This window comes from Branchiostoma lanceolatum, chromosome 14 (genome assembly GCF_035083965.1).
Source record: "Branchiostoma lanceolatum isolate klBraLanc5 chromosome 14, klBraLanc5.hap2, whole genome shotgun sequence".
Taxonomy (NCBI): Eukaryota; Metazoa; Chordata; class Leptocardii; order Amphioxiformes; family Branchiostomatidae; genus Branchiostoma; species Branchiostoma lanceolatum.
Genome location: NC_089735.1, coordinates 5,216,848 through 5,236,519, shown reverse-complemented (window position 1 = coordinate 5,236,519; position 19,672 = coordinate 5,216,848). Strand labels below are relative to the sequence as shown.

The 19,672-nt window shown below is 41.4% G+C and overlaps 1 protein-coding gene across 1 annotated transcript in view; it reads right to left on the bottom strand.

Annotated features, from left to right (window-relative positions):
* The window catches only part of LOC136449107 (protein bicaudal C homolog 1-like), a 64,150-nt gene extending 47,992 nt beyond the window's left edge, over window positions 1-16,158 (bottom strand). Inside the window, exons 1-2 of the mRNA XM_066448922.1 lie at window positions 15,908-16,158; window positions 4,192-4,238 (exon numbers count right to left, since the gene is read on the bottom strand). Coding sequence (XP_066305019.1) covers window positions 4,192-4,238; window positions 15,908-16,124 — 264 coding nt within the window. The 5' untranslated portion in view covers window positions 16,125-16,158. The remainder of the gene's footprint in view (window positions 1-4,191; window positions 4,239-15,907) is intronic.
* Window positions 16,159-19,672: the final 3,514 nt, after the last annotated feature.

Below are 19,672 nucleotides of genomic sequence, written 5' to 3'. Positions count from 1 at the left end.
AGTCAATCAAAACCTACTGGCCACTTGCAGTTCATGGGTCACTTGAGGATGAAGTTTGTCAAAATAATTGCTGTGTTTTGTCCACAAAACAAGAAAATGAACCAGCCATGGCCTCTCCAGGCCAGGTGGTAACACTCATGCCACAGGCCTGCTTCTCTTTATATCCCATGTATGCTTTCTCAATAATAACGCAATATACTGTTTTGTCGTGAGCTTCTACTATATCTCCCAATGCACAATCACTGAGTGGAGTTTATGGTCAGGCAGGGCTGTCTCCAGCTTTAAATTTTTTTTCCGTCCCACTCAATGTTAGGAGCCAATGTTGTTAATGTCAATCAGTTTCATGTCATGAAGGTCAGATTTTTTGGATGGACAGGGTGAAATTTTTGTCCGTCCCAACAAGTCGATTTCCATCCCAGGACGGAGGGATGGGTCCTGGAGACAGCACTGTGGTCAGGTAGGGTGTTCTTCCAGACTAGAGCATTCATATACTGTAAATGCAATTAAGTTTGCAGGGATTTAAGTTCTTGTTACGTTGAAAATTGAGTGTTCGCGATGGTATTAAGTTCGTGGTTCAATCAAGAAGGTGGGCAGGCAGAAGAAGGATTGCTGCAGTGGTTTAGGTTCGGGGTGAAGGAGTCACCGAGAAAACCGCAACATTAAAACACTGCAAACATGTCAACATTTACAGTATTACTCCATCATGCTCTAATGCTTTAAATCAACCAATTTTACATTCTAGGTCTCGCTTACAAACTCTTTGCTACAAGAGGGTGTGCCTTTAACTTTGACAGCTCAACTTAAGCATTTCAGCTGGTGGTGTGCATATGACAGAATAGATTGAGCAAAACTGTGTTGTTGACAGGTAGCTAGTGTGTTGTCCCTGAAAGAAGGGCAGCTGGTTCTGACTGGCTGCTTTCGTTCTACCAAGCATGTTCTGTTGGACTGTAGCCTGGATGCCAGACCCCCAATCTCTAAGATATCTATTGTTTGGGGCACGATAGATGTTTTAGAGATTGGTGGTCTGGCATCCAGGCTAGTTGGACTGAGTTTTTCTGAACTGAATCTCAGGATTATTGATCAAATTTTTGCACAATACGAGTTAATTCCATCTAATTTTCAGCACAATGCTTTTGAGCTTGCAAAATATAAGATTGCACCTGTATGTACAGTACTACTTTTCTTCTGTCACTGCCATTGACCAAATTCAATTATATTGAACATTAGGTGTTGTAAATGCTAACAGTGCACATGGCACACATAGGACTCCTAATAGCCCGTGCCAGACCCCAAATCCATAAAATATCTATGTGTCCGCACAATAGATATTTTAGAGATTGGGAGTCTGGCTAGCCTGGATGCCAGACCCCCAAACTCTGAAATATCCCACACGATAGATATTTCAGAGTTTGGGGGTCTGGCATCCAGGCTAGAGTCTGGCATCCAGGCTAGACTCCTAATACTATTCTATTTCTACAGCTCTCACTAACAGCCATTCACTTGGTTTATCCGAATTATCGTTTCATTATTACATCTATGTGAATGTCAAATTCTTCTGTGCTTTCAATAATATCTTACAAGTTTGGTCAGAATCAAGCATAAAGTTTCACTTATTATAGGCTCGTCAGAGTGCATCTTAGTAGAAAGTGCGCAGATTATGGATGTACTGTACTGTACAGGACATGTAGAAATTGTCCTTAGGTCCTTGGATAGATCAGTATTAAAGGTTTTCATTACTTGTAAAAATGTAATCGACCATATAAAAGTTTATGTACAGTACAGTACTTTCATTACCTCAATGAAGTTTAGTATGTTATTTTTTTCCCATGTGGTTCCAGGTTCAAGATTCTTACTGTCATTCCAACCTGATTTATGTAAAGAGCTGCTCAGCATATTGCTGCTGTTTATTTGAAGAAGATGTGCAGAATGGTGTCAAGAGGGCTGGAAGTATTTAGACCCTACAGAAGGGGGCCTCCCACCCTGCCTCCTCACATTTCACACAAGGAACACCACAAGCCTCACCATACCATATCCATGTCTCAAAACAAACATTTTTTCTTTGAATGGAGGAAGTTCCATGGATGAAGATGACAGCAAGCAATGTTTCTCAAGACAATACCTGGACCACACAGGGCTTCATGTTACATTTCACATGATGAGGAGCAAGTGTTGTTGAAGGCTGTATCTTTTACCATCTTCCTATTAAAACTCTTTTCACTGTATGGAGCAATGAGTCAAATTTCTGACAGAAGGTAGTGGTCTCACCATTTTGGTAATGTTTGATTGAGACAGATCACAGAGAAACTGCGTCAATTACAAAAGAAGCTAGGCTAAAGAACTGGAATCATGATCCAGTAAAGGGATGAGCGGCCTAAATTGGAAGACGACCTTCCTACCTGGCCGAAAGGATCTACTCTACTGACTCTACTCTAAAGAAGAAAAAAGATTTGACAATGCAGGAAAAATTTGCTGTCTCTGAACTGTTGTTAACTTTACATGTATTCATATCCAGCTTATTGCCTGCCAACAGCCCTTCGTAAACTGACATAAATGATAGGCACCTCTGCCCCTCTAAAAAATGTAACTGCAACACTGGCAATCCCACTGATGTTCAGAAACATGGGTGATGACATCCACATGTATACTGGTGATAAGTGGTTCTTTTATAAACAGGACCTCTATCCAACAAGTCAGCCTACTATCAATACATCAACTTGTCTGACCAGCACAAAATAAGCCACAACTCTGTATTCCTTGTTACCAGATTCCAATATAAGCAAACCCCATTGACCTTCTACAACATACAAACACAGAAGTTATACAAAAGCTCATTGAAGTGGTCTGAAAATGTATTTTCAATCATTGTTACCTTAACCTGCGGAAGTCAACATTGACCTGAAAAATGTGTGCATGTTTAAATGTGTATTTCTTTTTTGTTCTATTTGCATACTGGGTTTTTTAACTGCTACTGTGTGCCAATGGTTCTTGTTTTGTTCAAAGTGTCTGACGCACAGAGATTCCAAGACCCCATTCACACTCGAAAAAATTCTGGACATACAACAATGACATACAGCGCTTTTTTTCCTGAGGGTGAATTAGCCCTGAACGTCGCACGACAGGCATTTCTATGGCCCTGACGACTTTGCCGTACGTTACTTCCGGATCCAAGGTGAACGTACAACGAAGTCGTACGGGCTAAAAAAGTCGTACGACGCCCCGACAGGCATTTTTTAGCCCGTACGACTTTACATTTCACACCCAGGAAAAAGGGCACCGTACGTCCAGAATATTTTCGAGTGTGAATCAAGTCTAAAATCGTGCACAAAGAATTTGATATGGGGGATAAGAGGAGAACAGGACAAACATATGCAGGTTGTTCCCCTGGGACACTACAAAGACATGGTGGATGGCTACAATGTGCTGATGGCAATGTCAGGACTGTATAGTCTGAGCTTGATGGACCATGAACAGGGACAGGCAGTCTAAAGACTTGTTGTTCCAACTCTTGGTCCTGTTCTCTGTCACAGAAAACCACAACGGCTAGAATTACAAGTACAAGTGGCAATAACCATCTTTCTTTTGTAAGAGGCAGAAACCAAAAACATCACAATAGCTAAGTAGATCTAAGAAAGAAAAAAAGAATATAAAATGTAAAAATAGTTACTTTAACCATGACGGAGAGATGAGCGGGTAACGATGAAGCTTTTGTTAGTAAGAACCATCATACCTTCTTCCATAAGACGTATATGACGAGGAGCAAGTGTTCTTGTAGCTATGATGGGGGATAGTGTTTTTCATGAATCAAGAAGGAACAAAACACAGGTAGATATTTTTTTGGCATCAGGGCCAGGGCTGTCTCAAGCTTTAAATTTTTTCGTCCCACTCACCCACTCACTCACTCACTCACTCACTCACTCACTCACTCACTCACTCACTCACTCACTCACTCACTCGGGAGCCCATGATGATGATGTTGATTTTCATTGTTAAATCTGTCATTTGAAGCTTACGAAAATACATTTTCATCAGTTTCATGTCACAAATTTCCATCCCAGGGCGTTGGACGGGGTCTGGAGACAGCTCCGATCAAGGCTATCACTGCCCTACAGTGGATACAGCAGTGGAGCGACAAGATCTGATGATGATGAAGGCTATCATGAGAGGAATCAAGATACATGTACATGTACTAACCTTTTGAAAAAATTCTTCCCCCGTCTGTCCTCTTCCCTCTGCAGCGGCTGGAAAGAGAGAGAAGAGAAACATAAGATTTCAAATTAGTCTTGACTGTCGACATTCACTTTAGATCATCAGTTACCCAGCATACTACATTTAATCAGCATTTTCTTGCCAACTTGGCCTTCTAAGTACGGTTTTGATCTTAAGATCATCAAAGACCTAAGCTGGGATTATGCCATGAGGACAAGGTCATTTTATTGATATCTGTACATGCCTACACGGTAGCATTTGCTTTTAGTTTTAGTTTTAAAGGTGTGTGCGGAGAAAACTGCAAGCAAACATCTGCATCTGAATCTATAAAGAACTGTTGTATGTAGAGTACTGTGGTCCAGAAGCATGATTGCTAACCACTAGTCCACAGAAAGGCTTGGTTTAAGGAATAATAAGTTGTATTGGCCTGATCTGAAAATACAACAACCACGCAGCTACATGTACATTCCTGCCTCATGTCAAGTTATACATGTACCACAATATAAACTGTTTTGCCAGATGAGTCATAAGTCAGACCAATGATGTCTTTCCCAGATGTTTAGGGATTCATCTCAGCAGCGTTTTGCAGCTGCAGGTTTTTGATAAGGCCTATACAAACATGCCAGGTAGATACCTTAATACCAGAACACAAAGGATTTGATCTGCTGACTATATGTGCCGATAAAATCACACCAGGGAGTGGTACAAAAGCATTCGGTACACCAAGCAAAGAAACAGTCATTACGCTAACCTGCTTGCTGTTATATACAGTAAACACATTTCTTTTCTGTTGGTACTGTAATCAGTGACAGGGATTGTTTGGAAGGCTCTGATTAACATGCACTTCTTGTATTTGATTAGGAGAAGAGATAGGAGAGGAATGCCATCCTACAATCGGCACAACTGACCCATAGTGGTAGAGTCCACATGGCTGACTTTACTAATGGCTTTCTGTGTATGTAGGTTTACTCAAAGGCAGGTCTAGGCAGCGTTCTGACCATGTACCTAGCTTTTTAGTAATTTTGGATATAAATCGAAGGAACTAGTTATACTTTTCAACTCCTGCCTCTAGTGTGAAGATGGGCTGTGAGGGCAAAATGTAAACAACCCACTTTGACATGTTGACAAGTGAAGACTGGCTGATAATTATTTGTGTACTTTTGTTGTCTGCAGTAAGAAAAGATGACCTGAAAATACAGTGTTTATGGTACGGGCACTCCCACAACCCTTCCCATCTTGACACAGCTGGAAAAACCCAGAGTGGATCAAAACCTCTAAAAAATCTAATTTTAACAAAATCTAATCATCTTGCTCATACTTCCGTCCCTTAGATCAGGCTAACCAAATTTCCTTTGAATCACACACCAATTTGTTTTACAACAAGAATTCTGCACTGCCCTCCCCACCCACTACCACTTATCACAACTGCCCCTCATCAACACACGACTCAGTTCCGCTCGGCTGCCTTAATACAACACCTGAGCAGCCTAGCTATCTTTCTTACAGGTGATCCGTATCCAGGACTTACCTGAAACAAAGGACCTATTTGTTCAGTTTCTGGGTGACAAGGTGCCCCAAGCCTACACCCCTAATTAGATGCAATTAAGTACTACTTAATTTGGAGATACTTCCAGTAGAAAGTAGACCATGACAAGCTAAGAATGCTAAGTCAAGGTGGCTATCTTAACAAGAAAGGTAACAATGGATTAATGTTTTTTTCCCAAAGATGGTTGGTTCCAAAGGACAAAAGGAAAGGCATACACACTGATGTGTTATTGTTTACTATATAACTTTGTACATAATGGTACCAGTATCCCAGTAGGTATTGTCTTGAATTGAAATAACCACCTTCTAATAAGATAAATCTATTTTTGATATTGCTGGACAACCACTATGCAACTGGGAAATTAAGTTGTGTTTTTCTCATGAAAAGGAAAGTATCCAAAGCTGACCTGCATCTGTTTTGTCCCCTCCTTTGTATAATACAGAAGTATAATTTCGATAAAGAATAAACAATTGTGTGTGTGGAGGGGGGGGGGGAATTAAATACCTATGAACTCATGCCAATCTAAATGTTGAACTTGAAGACTTGAAAGCCATATGATGACAGGGATATTTTTATCTTGTTTTTGTCTACAAACCTTGGGAGAGCTCATTTTCTATTCATGTCAAGCTTACAGTCTAGACACCATTTCTACAATGTTTAAAGCTCTGACTGAAACAGATCCAGCAAGGTTATAAATCAGATGCTAATTCAGCTCAAGGGTCAATGTCCTCATGTACACTCTACAGCAGACAATGGTCAAACTGGTAAATCTGCCTTTCAAATTCATATTCCTACTGTAAATACATTTAAGTTTGCATGTTTTTTATTTTGCGCTAAGGGGAAAACAGAGTGTTCGCAGTGGTTTTAAGTTCACGGCAATGCTTTAGTCACATACTGCTATAGTATTGGACAAAAATGTTCGTGGAGGTTTAACGGTGAAATGGTCGCTGAGAAAACCATGAACATAAACCCACCGGAAACATTTCTGCATTACTTCTACTACTACCACAAGTACATGTAGTATGAAATAATAAGTACAGTGATAAAAGAGATGATACCTATACTAAGATACATGAACCTAAAATGATTACAATGTCAAGGACAATAATGGCTGGATTATCATAATTGTTGCACTACTCCAAATCTTAATAAAGAGGTAGAATAGCTATGTAGAGCTTAAACAATCGTCCATATTCTTTTCAATTAACATTCCTCCAGTACAGTTGAAGGGCAAGGCGATAACAAAAGCTTTGGGTTTTGAGGCTTTACTTTCTTTGTGCTATACTAGAGGACCTATGGACTCAGACAGAGAAAATTGAAAAACAACCAGACCTTGGAATCCATCTTTCATCAAGTTAAATCACAGTCACTCAATTAGCAGAATAATTAAGGAGAGGCAGAGTCCCTCTCTAATCTAATGTGAACCCTTTTCAAGGCTGAGCTCAGATGCAAAGTAAGAAATAATACAATACTTTGGCCAAGCAAATTAAATGATTTGTTCAACTGCCTTTTTTTATTCCCAACATCAATGACATTTGGAGATCTATAATTTGACAGCGCAAATTCATTTACTTCAACGGTAGTTTTAATTTTCAGTAGGGGTGAAAAGGAGGTTTTGCAGTTTTGTAAATTTGCAGTTACAACGATTCTGCAGCATAGTAGTCATACATTAGAAACGGATACATTTGCAGTATCATAAATAAGCGGTGACGAGGTCACTGCCAAAACCTCAACAATAAAACCACCATGAACATTTCAAGGCTTGCAATACTACATTAAGTTACATTTATGTATATGAAGGAGGTAACAAGAGCTGATATACCATTGAAAGAAACATCTTCGATCCCCCCCTCCCCCTTCATTTTGTAAGTATTCCAGATAGCTGACATTTTGCAATGCCAACAATCTTCAGTTCAATGTACAGAACAGCCTTACACGTAATGTTACTGGTATTTGCTACATGTGCACAAGGTCACATTCCCAGCCTATCTACAGTTTTCTCTTTTTTCTTCTTTTAATCAGTAGTCTTGACACTAAAGCCCCAAGGAATGGAGAAGACTTATGCGCTGAAGAACTGTGATTAGGTTTCGCAGGTGCAAGGTATGTATTGGGCTGGCAAAACAAACTTGACTTTATGGGTAGCATCCATGAAGACAAAAACTTATGCAGTTAATTAGAGAAGAATAAATTTTGCTCGATTTCATTTTCCAAAAGAAATGTCACGGCATCTGTGTTGAATTTTCTTCAAGGGTTAGATGATGATGATATACTCACTCAATTTGCAATAGTTTAATAAAGAGCTCACACATAGCGAAAAGTAATCATGGTCAAAGGGACTTTTTAATTTCCAGTAACAAAAGTGACAATGGAGCAGTCAAGATCACTGCTGATCCGTCAAAACAAGGAGGTTTTATCTGTTTGACACCTACTTGGTCAAAAGCAAGTTCTTTGTTTCAAGAAGTTAATGCCCAATTAATGCACACACATATGTGGTGCATGATACTAACAATCTACACAGAAATGTGGGCATTGCAAGCAACATCGACAACGGCCACCTACAAGTGGATAGCAAATTTCTGCATGTGTGCATCTAAAGTTGTAAATGGTTACGGGGCCAAGCAACACTGAATAAACACAGCAAAGGCAAGGTGTGAGGGTGACGATGAGTTTAGAGCATCGCAACAAGGCGCCAAATGGTCACGGGTAGTTACCAGGGGAAATTTACATTATAGAGACAAACATCAGGCGGGTAGCAACAAACTGCGAAAGACCTGGCAACTAGGTGACAAATGTCTGCCTGCCATGAAGGATAGGGATCTAGAACATCTCAGTCATCTGTCCCCTCCTAAAACACACATCGTAAGGAGTAATGATTCTCTTTACAGGGCTGTGTCCTTCACCTGTGTACGTTATCCCTTTTCTCTTTGTGCAGCTATGAAGACAGTCAATTACAGAGGTGTATAATTGGTTAAATAGAAGGAATAACGACATTATTTTGACACACTTGAATTGGAAAGTCTAAGCCAAAGAAGTGCCTACAAAAATGCTAGCTTTCTAGAATCCAGAATGCCGAAAAAATCAGCTAACATCGCTTTTAGTTACATCCATTCACCATGACCTTGCGATGAAAAGCACCTGAAAGATAATGTTTCTTGATGTTTACTAGTATGTCTTCCATCTTTTATTGTTCCCCATCTCTGCCCTCAAGAGTAAATTTTAGCACAGCCACAGAGAAGGCCATTATTGTTATCTTAATCACAGTCAGCCTGGCGTTCTGGTTACTTGCGTCATCAACAAAGATGAACTTGCAGCCAACCATAGCCCAGATATGTGCGCCGATAAAACCACCTTTTATGTGTTCGCCTCCACCATTGACTGCAAATCAATATAGTCGCCATACGTTTCGACATTCCGTTGCATGGCCCCAATTTTTTGAGCCGCCCCACCTCTGCCTTTCATACAAAACTATGTTTGCATAAATTTTGCGGCACACAAAGCAATCCCTTTCAAGGCATCCCGGTGCCACTTACTTTCAGACCCTTTGGCTCCCTTTCTTCTGGTGTTGTTGTTACCTTTGTAGGTTTTCTGGATGGTAACAAAAACAAACTGGACAAGGCCCTATAATTATGTTAGCCTCCGGTTGGGATAGCCACCATGCACACAAAGACCAGACTAATGCCCCCCTCCCCACCTACAATATTGCCAATGTCAGAAAAAATCTCCACACAAATAAATCATCTGTATCGAGAGAAGGGGTATTACATTTTCCCAGCTTTCTTGGGTACAAACATATAGTGAACACAACACCGGGCTATGCACATGTCTTTACCTGGCAATGCACACAGCATAACAAATACTTGTAGTTAATCTTTGTCCAAATAGCGCAAGCACAAAGGTAGGGATTCCAGTACATTTCCCCAACACCCCGACAATGCCTGGCAGAATCGTGTAAAGTTCAGTAGACCCCTGGTATGTATAGTACTGGCATTCCAGTCTTTTAACTCTTACCAACTTTAACAACTATCAAGTACCTAACCATGTCAAAAACAACTAACCACAAGCATAACAGTAGCTAAGGATTGATTTATCGTATAAAAATACTGCAGTGAAAATTCACAAGTGAAATTATACCCAAGTTAATACGTAAAAAGATTCCTAACAGCTGTTCTTCTAACACCTAAATGCCAAAACATGACACAAAATAAAACAAGTATAAGTTATATTATAACTCCAGATATCAAAGACTAGCTTTACATCTTACATATCACAACAACACTATGATAATAATAATAATAATATACAACAGAAATTATACCTCCATAAAAATTACAATGATTGCTAACAGATGTTACAGAAAATGAAGCAAGCTAGCAATTACAATCCAGTCAACCATGGTCTATATGATAGCCATACACCGTGTGTGCAAGTACATACACACAAACATACAAAAAGGATTTTTCTGTCCTTCTTTTCAACTTGTTTGCTCAAGGCTGGAATGCCCAGGGTCCTCCTGCAGATCCCAAACACACAGTAAGCAGATTATACCTAATTTTTCCTACACCAATACAGCCCCAGTGTTGTCTAGTTTGTCCACAGGCTGGAAGGTAAATATGGCCCTGTGAAGCCAGCTTTCACAGCACAATGGACGAACTGGTGGCGCCTGATTGCGCTATAAAATCAAGGACGCAACACAGACGTTTTTAATCTCACCAGCATCTTGGCAAAACCTTCCTACTAATAGACCACGTGATGAACCTAGCCATTCTTCTTTCCCCCATACGTACATGTCATGTCTAATGAACGATCGTAATAATGGAGAGTCTCGTGGCAACAGAGGAATTAACGGTATTAATTCAATCCCAATCAGCACCCAATGGCAGCTGGGTTAAACAGTAACTATACCCGATTCTGTTATGTTTTGTCAGGTGATTTAGACACAATGTGTTAGTGTCCTCATACTGACCTTAATCATTTTCTTCTTTCACAAAGCACTTATTACATTTATCTTGTATAAAACAATGACACCAATGTTACCCCCAGAAAACAGACAAATAAAATCCATATTGTCTGAAACACACACGTAGCTAGACCCTGTGTGGTCTGTACTTTTGACACCAAAGCAATCAGAACAAAAAAATCAATAACAATTCTTCATGCCTAGACATAAACAGCAATACCAGGCAACGATTACATTCAATTTGAATAATATTAACAGCCACGCTTTAATTATCGAACAGGAAAACAAACATCATTCACATACACTTGCACCACTTTTTACTAGTACCATATATAACGCTATTATAATCTTGTAATTCAATTTTGAAGATAGAACCTGTAGTTGGTCCAGACAATGTTCACTTGTGTGAATATTAAAGAATAACAAGGGGGGTACAGTCACGCTATTAATCAAAAGAGACAGCCCCAACAATCTTTATGACAAGTGAGATTACCGAAAACATGTTTCCTATGCTGGGAAACAAACGTAATGCAGCGATGGCAAAATTGACCCGGAGAGGTCGTTAATTCAGTGCTACAGTCATCCAGGGAGACATGTTATGTTATACATCCTGCCTGAAGACGGCTAGATATTAGTGATAAATCATGTCAGCGGGAGGCAGTAAAGATCTTTTGATGCTGCATTTCCTGAGTATGCGATATTTCAAACCATTTTCCGACCCCGGTGGTACGTTCATTTCGCATGCCTCGTGTATCATCGGCGGATATTACTCGCTATCTTGGGATGCCAGGGAGTCTTGGGGACTCTGTGGGACTATTGATATATTTGTACAAGCCCTGGGGAAAATATTTTGGTACAAGGTGGGTGCTCCACATGATGTGCGAGGGAACAACCTCCCTCCCATGTTTACACAGCCACATGGTGGGGGTGGAACTTGGGAGACAGCCGGTTATAAAGGGGTACTTTAAATTCTACAGGAATCACAACAACTTTGGGCTGGTCATACAACGAAAATCTGAAAGCTGGCGTTAAGAAATTTTGATCAGAAATGTACGATAGGTACATTCCTGTAGGGCTTTGATCATTCTTCCACATAGGGCTGGGTTAACGGGATCAGTATCACCACAGATATCAAAATACTCTAACTCTACTTGAATGACAAAACAAGAAATAAGACACTGTGTGCGTATGGTTGGGTGTGAATCGAGATCATCTCTGGTTAGGGGCTGATCGATTTCACTTCATTCTCTTTTCTTGCGTGCAGGCAATAGACAGTGCGGACTTCAGATTTTGTTGTCGAATCAGGTTGCTCTTTTCATTGGTAACAAGAGGCATTGTGCGCTTTAGTTAGCCCAGGACACAGCGTTCTTGACACTATAGACTCTGAGTCATACCATCGTCCACTGGAACAATACCTCCGTAAACATGTAGGTAGCAAGTCGCACACACCTGGGTTTTTAAAGTATTGAAGCTGTTTGTTCTTGGCGGACTGAAGTTTACAAATGCGATGAAAGAAATGGGGCCAGCTTCATTGAGTGTGATTCTTATTGACTACATGGGCAGAACTATGTCAGACAGAACCTGTACTGTAGGTGAAAAATACCTGTGAGAATAAACTATACTTAATTGTCTCCCATCACTGACCTATCCTAAATAAGGCAAAACTTGCCCCTCCCTCCAGCGATAACTAACTGCTCGTATACTAGCAATCCTAGCCTGGGGGCATGGCCCTTTTCTTGGTGTCTTCTCAATTAAGGTCGAGATTTATCTATCCAAACAGATCTTACTAAAGCTCCGCTAGGACAGGCTTCTAGCATTCCGCCAGCTTTTATAACAATGGCTCCCGACTTTCCCTGATCTCAGAAGAGACAACAATCGGCTCATTCTACCAGAGAGAAGCTCTCCACACCAACACAAGGGCCGGTTGTTATGAGAGAGAAAATTGCCTGAAGTTACATTACTTGTGCATGGATTGGCTGGAGTCCAATCCAAGTACACAGCCAGCAACCGCAGTGTGTAATGCAATGGTAAACCTAGACAAATCCAGCCAATAAAGCTACGGCCGATTATCACTAGCGGGCGCGAAAAGTGTTAAAATTATCAACACTTCTTTTGGCAGTTACTATCTCTTGCTTTCTATAAATCTGACACGCTTCATTGCATTTGGAATATGCATGACTCCATGAGCCTGGCCATTGCCAGGTACACAGACAACTTTTGGAGAGAAGAATTTTAGACTTTCACAGGAACATGAAATTTATGTGAAATTAGTCCTTTGTAAAGTGGTAACACAGGTACATTTCATTGTTTCCTTACTGCAGCCAGTGGATATACATTATTCATGCTTATCTGTCTTCCTTTGATGTACATAGAATGAAGAAATCAATCTGTAATCTAGTCAGCAACCCTTGCTGCCCCCCTCCCCTCTCTCCAAGTTGTAAATCTTTCAAGACTTGGGTAACATCCAAGAGCTACTGCATTAAAGCCTTGACTATTCTTAAGGCCATGACAATCTATTAGTTAAGGCAACTATAAATCCAGAGATGTTTTTATCTGCAAAACAACATCGCACTAAAATAGCCACAAGGATATCGACCCAGACCATTCTTTGACTTCAAACCAAAGTGTAGATAAACAATTTTTTCGGCGGGTGAGAATCGTGTGACGTGTAAGGAAAGGTTATGCACCGGTGGGGTAAAACACACAACACAAACCCCAAACACTGCCGCCAAACTCAGCTGTGATGCCTGTTTGCCTATAGAAATGTTCGCAATGCCAGGCAACATTTCGTTACACGAGCCGACTGCCACAGCACATACTCACCAGTCACTGATACATACTCAACTTTGACACAATATTTGTGCACATTTACATCATACTTGATTTAACTACACCAGTAACATTACTGTTGGATACAAAACCTACAATATGGATCATCATTACACGTCAAGAAAGACCGATATTTTCAATGACCAATTCTAACACTCCAACCAAATACTTGTTCTGCTAGCATGGCAGGGTGGGAAGCTGTTTTCTTTACATGGTAATTACCTTTAATGCATCATAATCTCCAAATGTACTTTTGTACAAGGCTTTGATTCATCGATGCCATGTCACAATAAGGAGAGGCTTACCTGAAGAGGTCTGTCATTGTTAGCTACAACCGTATAATTTGGTACAACACTATCATTGTGCAATTTCATGAGATAATAATTGTTTCCTTCCTCTTCTTGCAGACTACTGCAGGCTAAGGAGGATACCTGTCTGGACAAGGCACACTGATCTTTGCACAAAAACTTCTTTCCTCCATTCTTTGCAACGATCTGACTCCTTGTAAGCTTTGTAATTCGGTCAAATCACCTGCAAAGTCACAAAGCCTTTTGACATTTCACATCTTGCGTCCAAAAGAATCCCCTAATCGTGACATTTCGTTGGGACGTCATCAACAAAATAACTTTCTGTTTGAGCTGTAGGCACAAAATGGTTGCACCTGGGCTGCCACTTTTTTTTGCTGGACTGTCAAAAATATAATTACAATCAGAAAAACATGGTGTGGGTAGAGTTAAAAATATTACAACAAATCAATGGCAAGATCTTCGGGTCTCCCTTCTGACTTCTGACGTGACACTACAAATTGGAGGATGGAGGGTTCTACAGCAGTGAGATAAATAACATACTGCGGAAATGATCATGGCATTCTGTACCAAAGGTAAACAACCTCCCCTCTTCCTGTTCCTTTGGTTACCATGGCAACTATCAACAAAAGAATGAGGTCAACATTTTGGTATGGCAGATATTTGTGATGAGTTATAAGGTTGAATTTTGGTTTAAAGTTTAAAGTTCTCCCAAACTTGAACAGAGCTGTGTGCACATGCCCCCCTCCCACCTCAAGTGTTTCAACCTTCACATTTTGTTGACAAGTTGCCACACTTCACACCACAGCTCAAATTGATGCTTTTTGTAACACAAAACAGCTTTTTTCCAGGCATTCACACCTACAGGCTGGCAATCAGGGATTGTGCATGCTCCAAGTCCATTTTCCTACTCATAACTTGCCAGCATCACATTTCAACATTTTCAAACCAACAGATGATAGTCTGACTTTCTCTGCCCCACCTTGATTGGGGGTTGGTTGAATAAGATTTGGACCGGTGTCTATGCTGTGTACAAACAACCATGATTACTCTGTAAATCCTGTCAACAACATCACAATCGTTAGTAATGTGTTTGTGTATGTTCTTGTCTTGTTGTTCCCGGTGCGCTATTGACTGTCTCTAGGCAAACTTAATGCTCCTTAGCTCACATTTCCTTGGTACAACTGTAAGTGTCATGTAGTTCGTGTTGAAAGCTACAGCGTGTGTTACTGAAAGCGACACTAGACAGCGTGTGTGATTGAAAGCGACACTAGCCCGTGCTCGGCACGAACCCGATAGCTGCAGCCCTGTTCGTAATTTGTCCAGCCAGACTTGGGAACGTCTAGAAGGCAGGGATCTCCCCAGGGAGGGGGCCGGGGCGAGACTTGTGTCCCGCTCGGTGGCACAGACGCGTCGGGCCGCCGGTTAGGTTAGGATACCACCGGACCCAGGTCTCTACGGTACGGAGATACATAACTCTCTATGTCCCTACCCTACACAAACAACACCCTTATCGACACACCAGTTAGATATCTTTTAGTTTTTTTTAAAATGTATATCTGCTGATTGTTCCAACTTGTGTGAAGTTGGGAAAGTTTTTCCCCAATGTTCGAGTTTCCGAATGAACCGTTATCATAACGTTACCAGGTGTCACTCCACAACAGGACACATAGGCACAGATTTCCTTCTTTGGTGCGGGCTGCCGCATGTCTGGGACTGTCGCGAACCTAGCTACAATTCTCCTCGTTATTTCTGACTGTGTGACCGAGCTGGGGACATGACACATGGTCGACCCTCAGTCTACCACAGACATCTTGCCGTGTGGCTTGTAGCAACATATTTTGTGTTGCAAACTTTCTCGATCGCCGGGGTTTCTTGGCATCCGTCCACCTCTCTAACCCTGTCAGCTTGCCGCCCGGCCTGCAAAACCTAGCTAGTCCCTCTGACAAGATCTAGAAACTACTCTGCGGCATTTTCGGAGCAGACAGTGATTTATTTTTGACGGGGGAAAGTACGTTTGCCCGTCGTGATAACGAAAGAGTTTTCGATCGCCCTCCCCCTTACCTTGCAACATCGCTTCAAGCTTACGGCGGTCGACTCGGAATCGTTCCTCCACCCAGTCTGGCGGCCTCTCTATCGTTTCCTCGGGCTCGATCGACTCGGTGGGGGAGTCGTTGGGATCCATCGGGCTGTTGTGGTCGCGCATGTCGGCGTGTGTGGGCCCTAGACCGCCTAGAAACGGTGCGCCGCTACGATTGCTTTCGGGTCCCACGGCCGCCATGGCATTTTCCCACCCGACCTATTCACGCACGTCAACAATGTGGAGACATCCGCTTAGACATCATTTACATATCATTGTCAAGCCCAAAACTCGCACAACAAACCATACATCATGTCAAATACACATCCATATACAGGCTTATATGAATATGATCTACAAAAATTAACATCTGTGCAATATTTTTCATTTTCAAGCTAAATATGGACTTTTAATGGACTACTTTGTGACCTTTACCGAGTACAACAGCTGACGGATGTGACTTTACTATATCAATGCGCCAAATCGCAAAGTTCACTTTTTTGAATGAGAGCTAATATCTATGAATTGATGTCGCGTGTTGGGTAGGAGATTACAAAAAAAACATGGATATCTGGATAATTACACCAGCCATCAAGTCAAAAGTATTGATCTTGATTAAATTTTGTTATTTCCTCTTTTATGAGAATGATATGTTTTCAACACAAAATATCAACTTCAGTGGTTTCAAAGAAACTTCATTTCGATGACCCTTCACAAGGATGTGGATATCAAAGCTTTCTTTTGATTCAAAAGTTGCTCAGCACTTATACTTTTTCGGTTTTAAAAGTTTGTATACGTGCACCAAGCGTTGCGTCATCAAGAAAATGGTCACCGTGACACCAGTTCTCATTGTTTTTACCAAACAACCAAAACGGATAGGGTACACCCACACATTGGCACACCTGATATCCAAAAACCGACTTTTTCCATCTCTGCTCTAGCCGTAGTTCCGCAACTCAACCGCCCACTTGAGCACCTATCCACGCCGCTTTTCGGCATGAAAAACTCGACTTTTGCGCGGAGGAATTCCCTGTTGCCATTGTAATGATTTGTTTGGTCGTCCTTTTGTAAAGGGGTACTTTTAAAGCGAATAGCGTAGACAAAAGAAGCTATTTTGGCACGTACGGCCATGGCTGTGTGGTATTCCCGCTCTGCTGTGTTTTTCTTGATCCTTTGTGTCTTGTGTTTGAACAAATCGTCATTGACCACGCCTGGGTTTTCCTGCTTGGTTTTAACCCATGTAAGCAAACCGTCACTTCACGACCCGGGCGAGACGTGTGTTTGTCTGCTTTACGATGATTTTGAACTTATGCCGGGTGTGTTCGGTTATTCAACCTTCTTGGGGTACTAGTTATTGAGGCAAGGACTTGCTATTGGTAATCATTTCTGTAACATCAGTCATCTTGATTGACTAAGAAACAATTTTGTACCACCTGTTTACTTGGATAGCAATACGACGGCGAATGTTCGCAATTCAAACTGATAGTATCATATCAAATATCGACAACAAGCTAGGAGCCGAGATGAAATTCTGATTTTAAACTCCGGCTATCAAATTTTCTCTCAACTCCTAAAGTATCCTATTGTTCCAATATAGCTAAGTAGTAATCTTATTGTCTTATAATTGCTGATTAACACATACTCCAGCTCCATTTGTTTGTTTTTCCTAAAGAATAGCACCAGGCCGGCACGCGCTCCATACGAGCTCCATACCGGAGCTCGTATGGAGCTCGGAGCTCAGATGTTTAGCAGGGCAGGTATTTTTGTCCTTTGCCTCCTTGTTCAACCAACTTGAAGAATCGATGAAAATGGTGATCAGGGTGCAGCGACCCGTGTTGATCTCTCAAGACGAGTCTGTCAGTTACGATATAATGCAGACCCCTTGTGCCTTGTGTCTTGTCCTGCGTCTCTTTTTTCCCCAAAAAAATTCTAAGATTCACTAGATCTACAATTGTTTTCCCCAACTTGTTGTACAGTAGAAAATCGTTGGAAACCGTGATGTGGTATGTGCTATTCTATTCTGCAGGTAACTTTTACCTATCAAACCACCAGTCACTTTCTGATGGCATAGAAATAAAAAGAAAATTGCCCACGCATTTCTGAATGAGGAAAGCTCCAAACAGGTGTGAGAACTACGCAAAATTAAGCGTATTTTTGTTACGCCCGTCCATTCGTGTAGGTACTAAACTATGTTACGAGAGGGTATTCTCCAAGCAGAGGTTTCGGTCGGGTAGGGTAAGAGTGTCCGGGATCATTTTTACGTCTGTCTCCCTTCGAAAGACGTAAAAAATCCCGGACACTCCTACCCCACTCGACCGAAACCTCTGCTTGGAGAATAACGAGAGGGCAGCTGCTATCAAACAGACGGTATGATACGGAACACACACAAATGTCGTCTGAACTATCCTACATTTGTACGGATGTGGAAAGCTCTAGATCTTTTCACCGAAACGACCACCATCATCTTCTCGCACATCACCACTCTTATCTGTAGTGTCATCATCATGATAATGATGTACAGGAGTGACCATGATATGCGCGACTTCTAGCGTCAAATAAAAGAACGGCAAGCTGTCACTTGCGAGTGCTCGGTCGATTCAAAATATGTAAATGTATTGTGTTTTCTTTCTTTCCCATCAACTGTCTTCTACATCAAATGATGATTTAAGATATCAATGCATACTCATAAAGCTGGGTCTTGCAAGGAATGGTAGCTTTCTTCACACCCTTCTGCGGGCAGAAATTGGACAGAAATCTTTAATACTGCTACGGTAGAATAATTGGCCAGAGAGTTAAGCAAAGGAGGTTAAATTTGTTTTATATCTATTTATAAATCACCTCCTTGTTTTTGTTTTTTTTTCATAAAAAAGATCACCTCCTTGGCTTAGACTTAGTCGACTAAGTTTTCTACCATAGGAGTTCACACTGCCACGAAAGTTATAAGACATGTCAATGGCTGATCAACCATTGCAGGACGTTCCTGTGACTTCTGTAGATGCAGAACCGGATACATGATGATAGACAGGTCCAGTCAGCAAACTGAACCACAACACGCTTGCGTCAGGCACGGTTCAACCGTTTGTTTTTGCTGTCTTATTTGTTTATTTGTCATACCAAGGAGCTCTTTATAGCTCCTTGGTCATACGGGTTACCGACATTGTATTGACGGGTAAGAGGAAACGCTGGAGGTTTCAGCTTCTTCTCGTGTACAACTGTGTTAAACGCCGTCTAGTATTCCTACGACAAAAGACAGGAAGTCAGTGGTGTAGGGTTTGTGCTGGTGTCGGTCTGAATAGTGGGGTACAAAAATACCTCATTCAAGTATGGTGCTGTACCTTGTAGAGTTGTGGACAAGGCCAATTACCACATATATCACCTGCGGGCCGGTGAAGGTCAAGAACTAAATTTAGACTCAGTTAACTTTAATAGAGGGAGACTGGCCCGTTCATAGCCTGCATACCAGCCTCCGTAGTGACCGCTGGCTCAATTCTTGACCATTCTTGTCGCTTGCCGGAAACTACGGAGGCTAGGCCGTTCAACCTTCCTTCATCGGTTGAAGTTCACCCTTAATCTCCCACTGGTTTGGATGCTAAAAGTACCGTTATGTTCGTGATTACGTACTGTTTTCTTAGGTCTCCACAAGACCTGTTTTATATATGATATGATAGTGTAAAATAGAATGGGTCAATGACTTGCCAGTTGAGTAAGCTAACAGTGCAGCCACATTCGTCCTAGTTCGTCGTAAAATG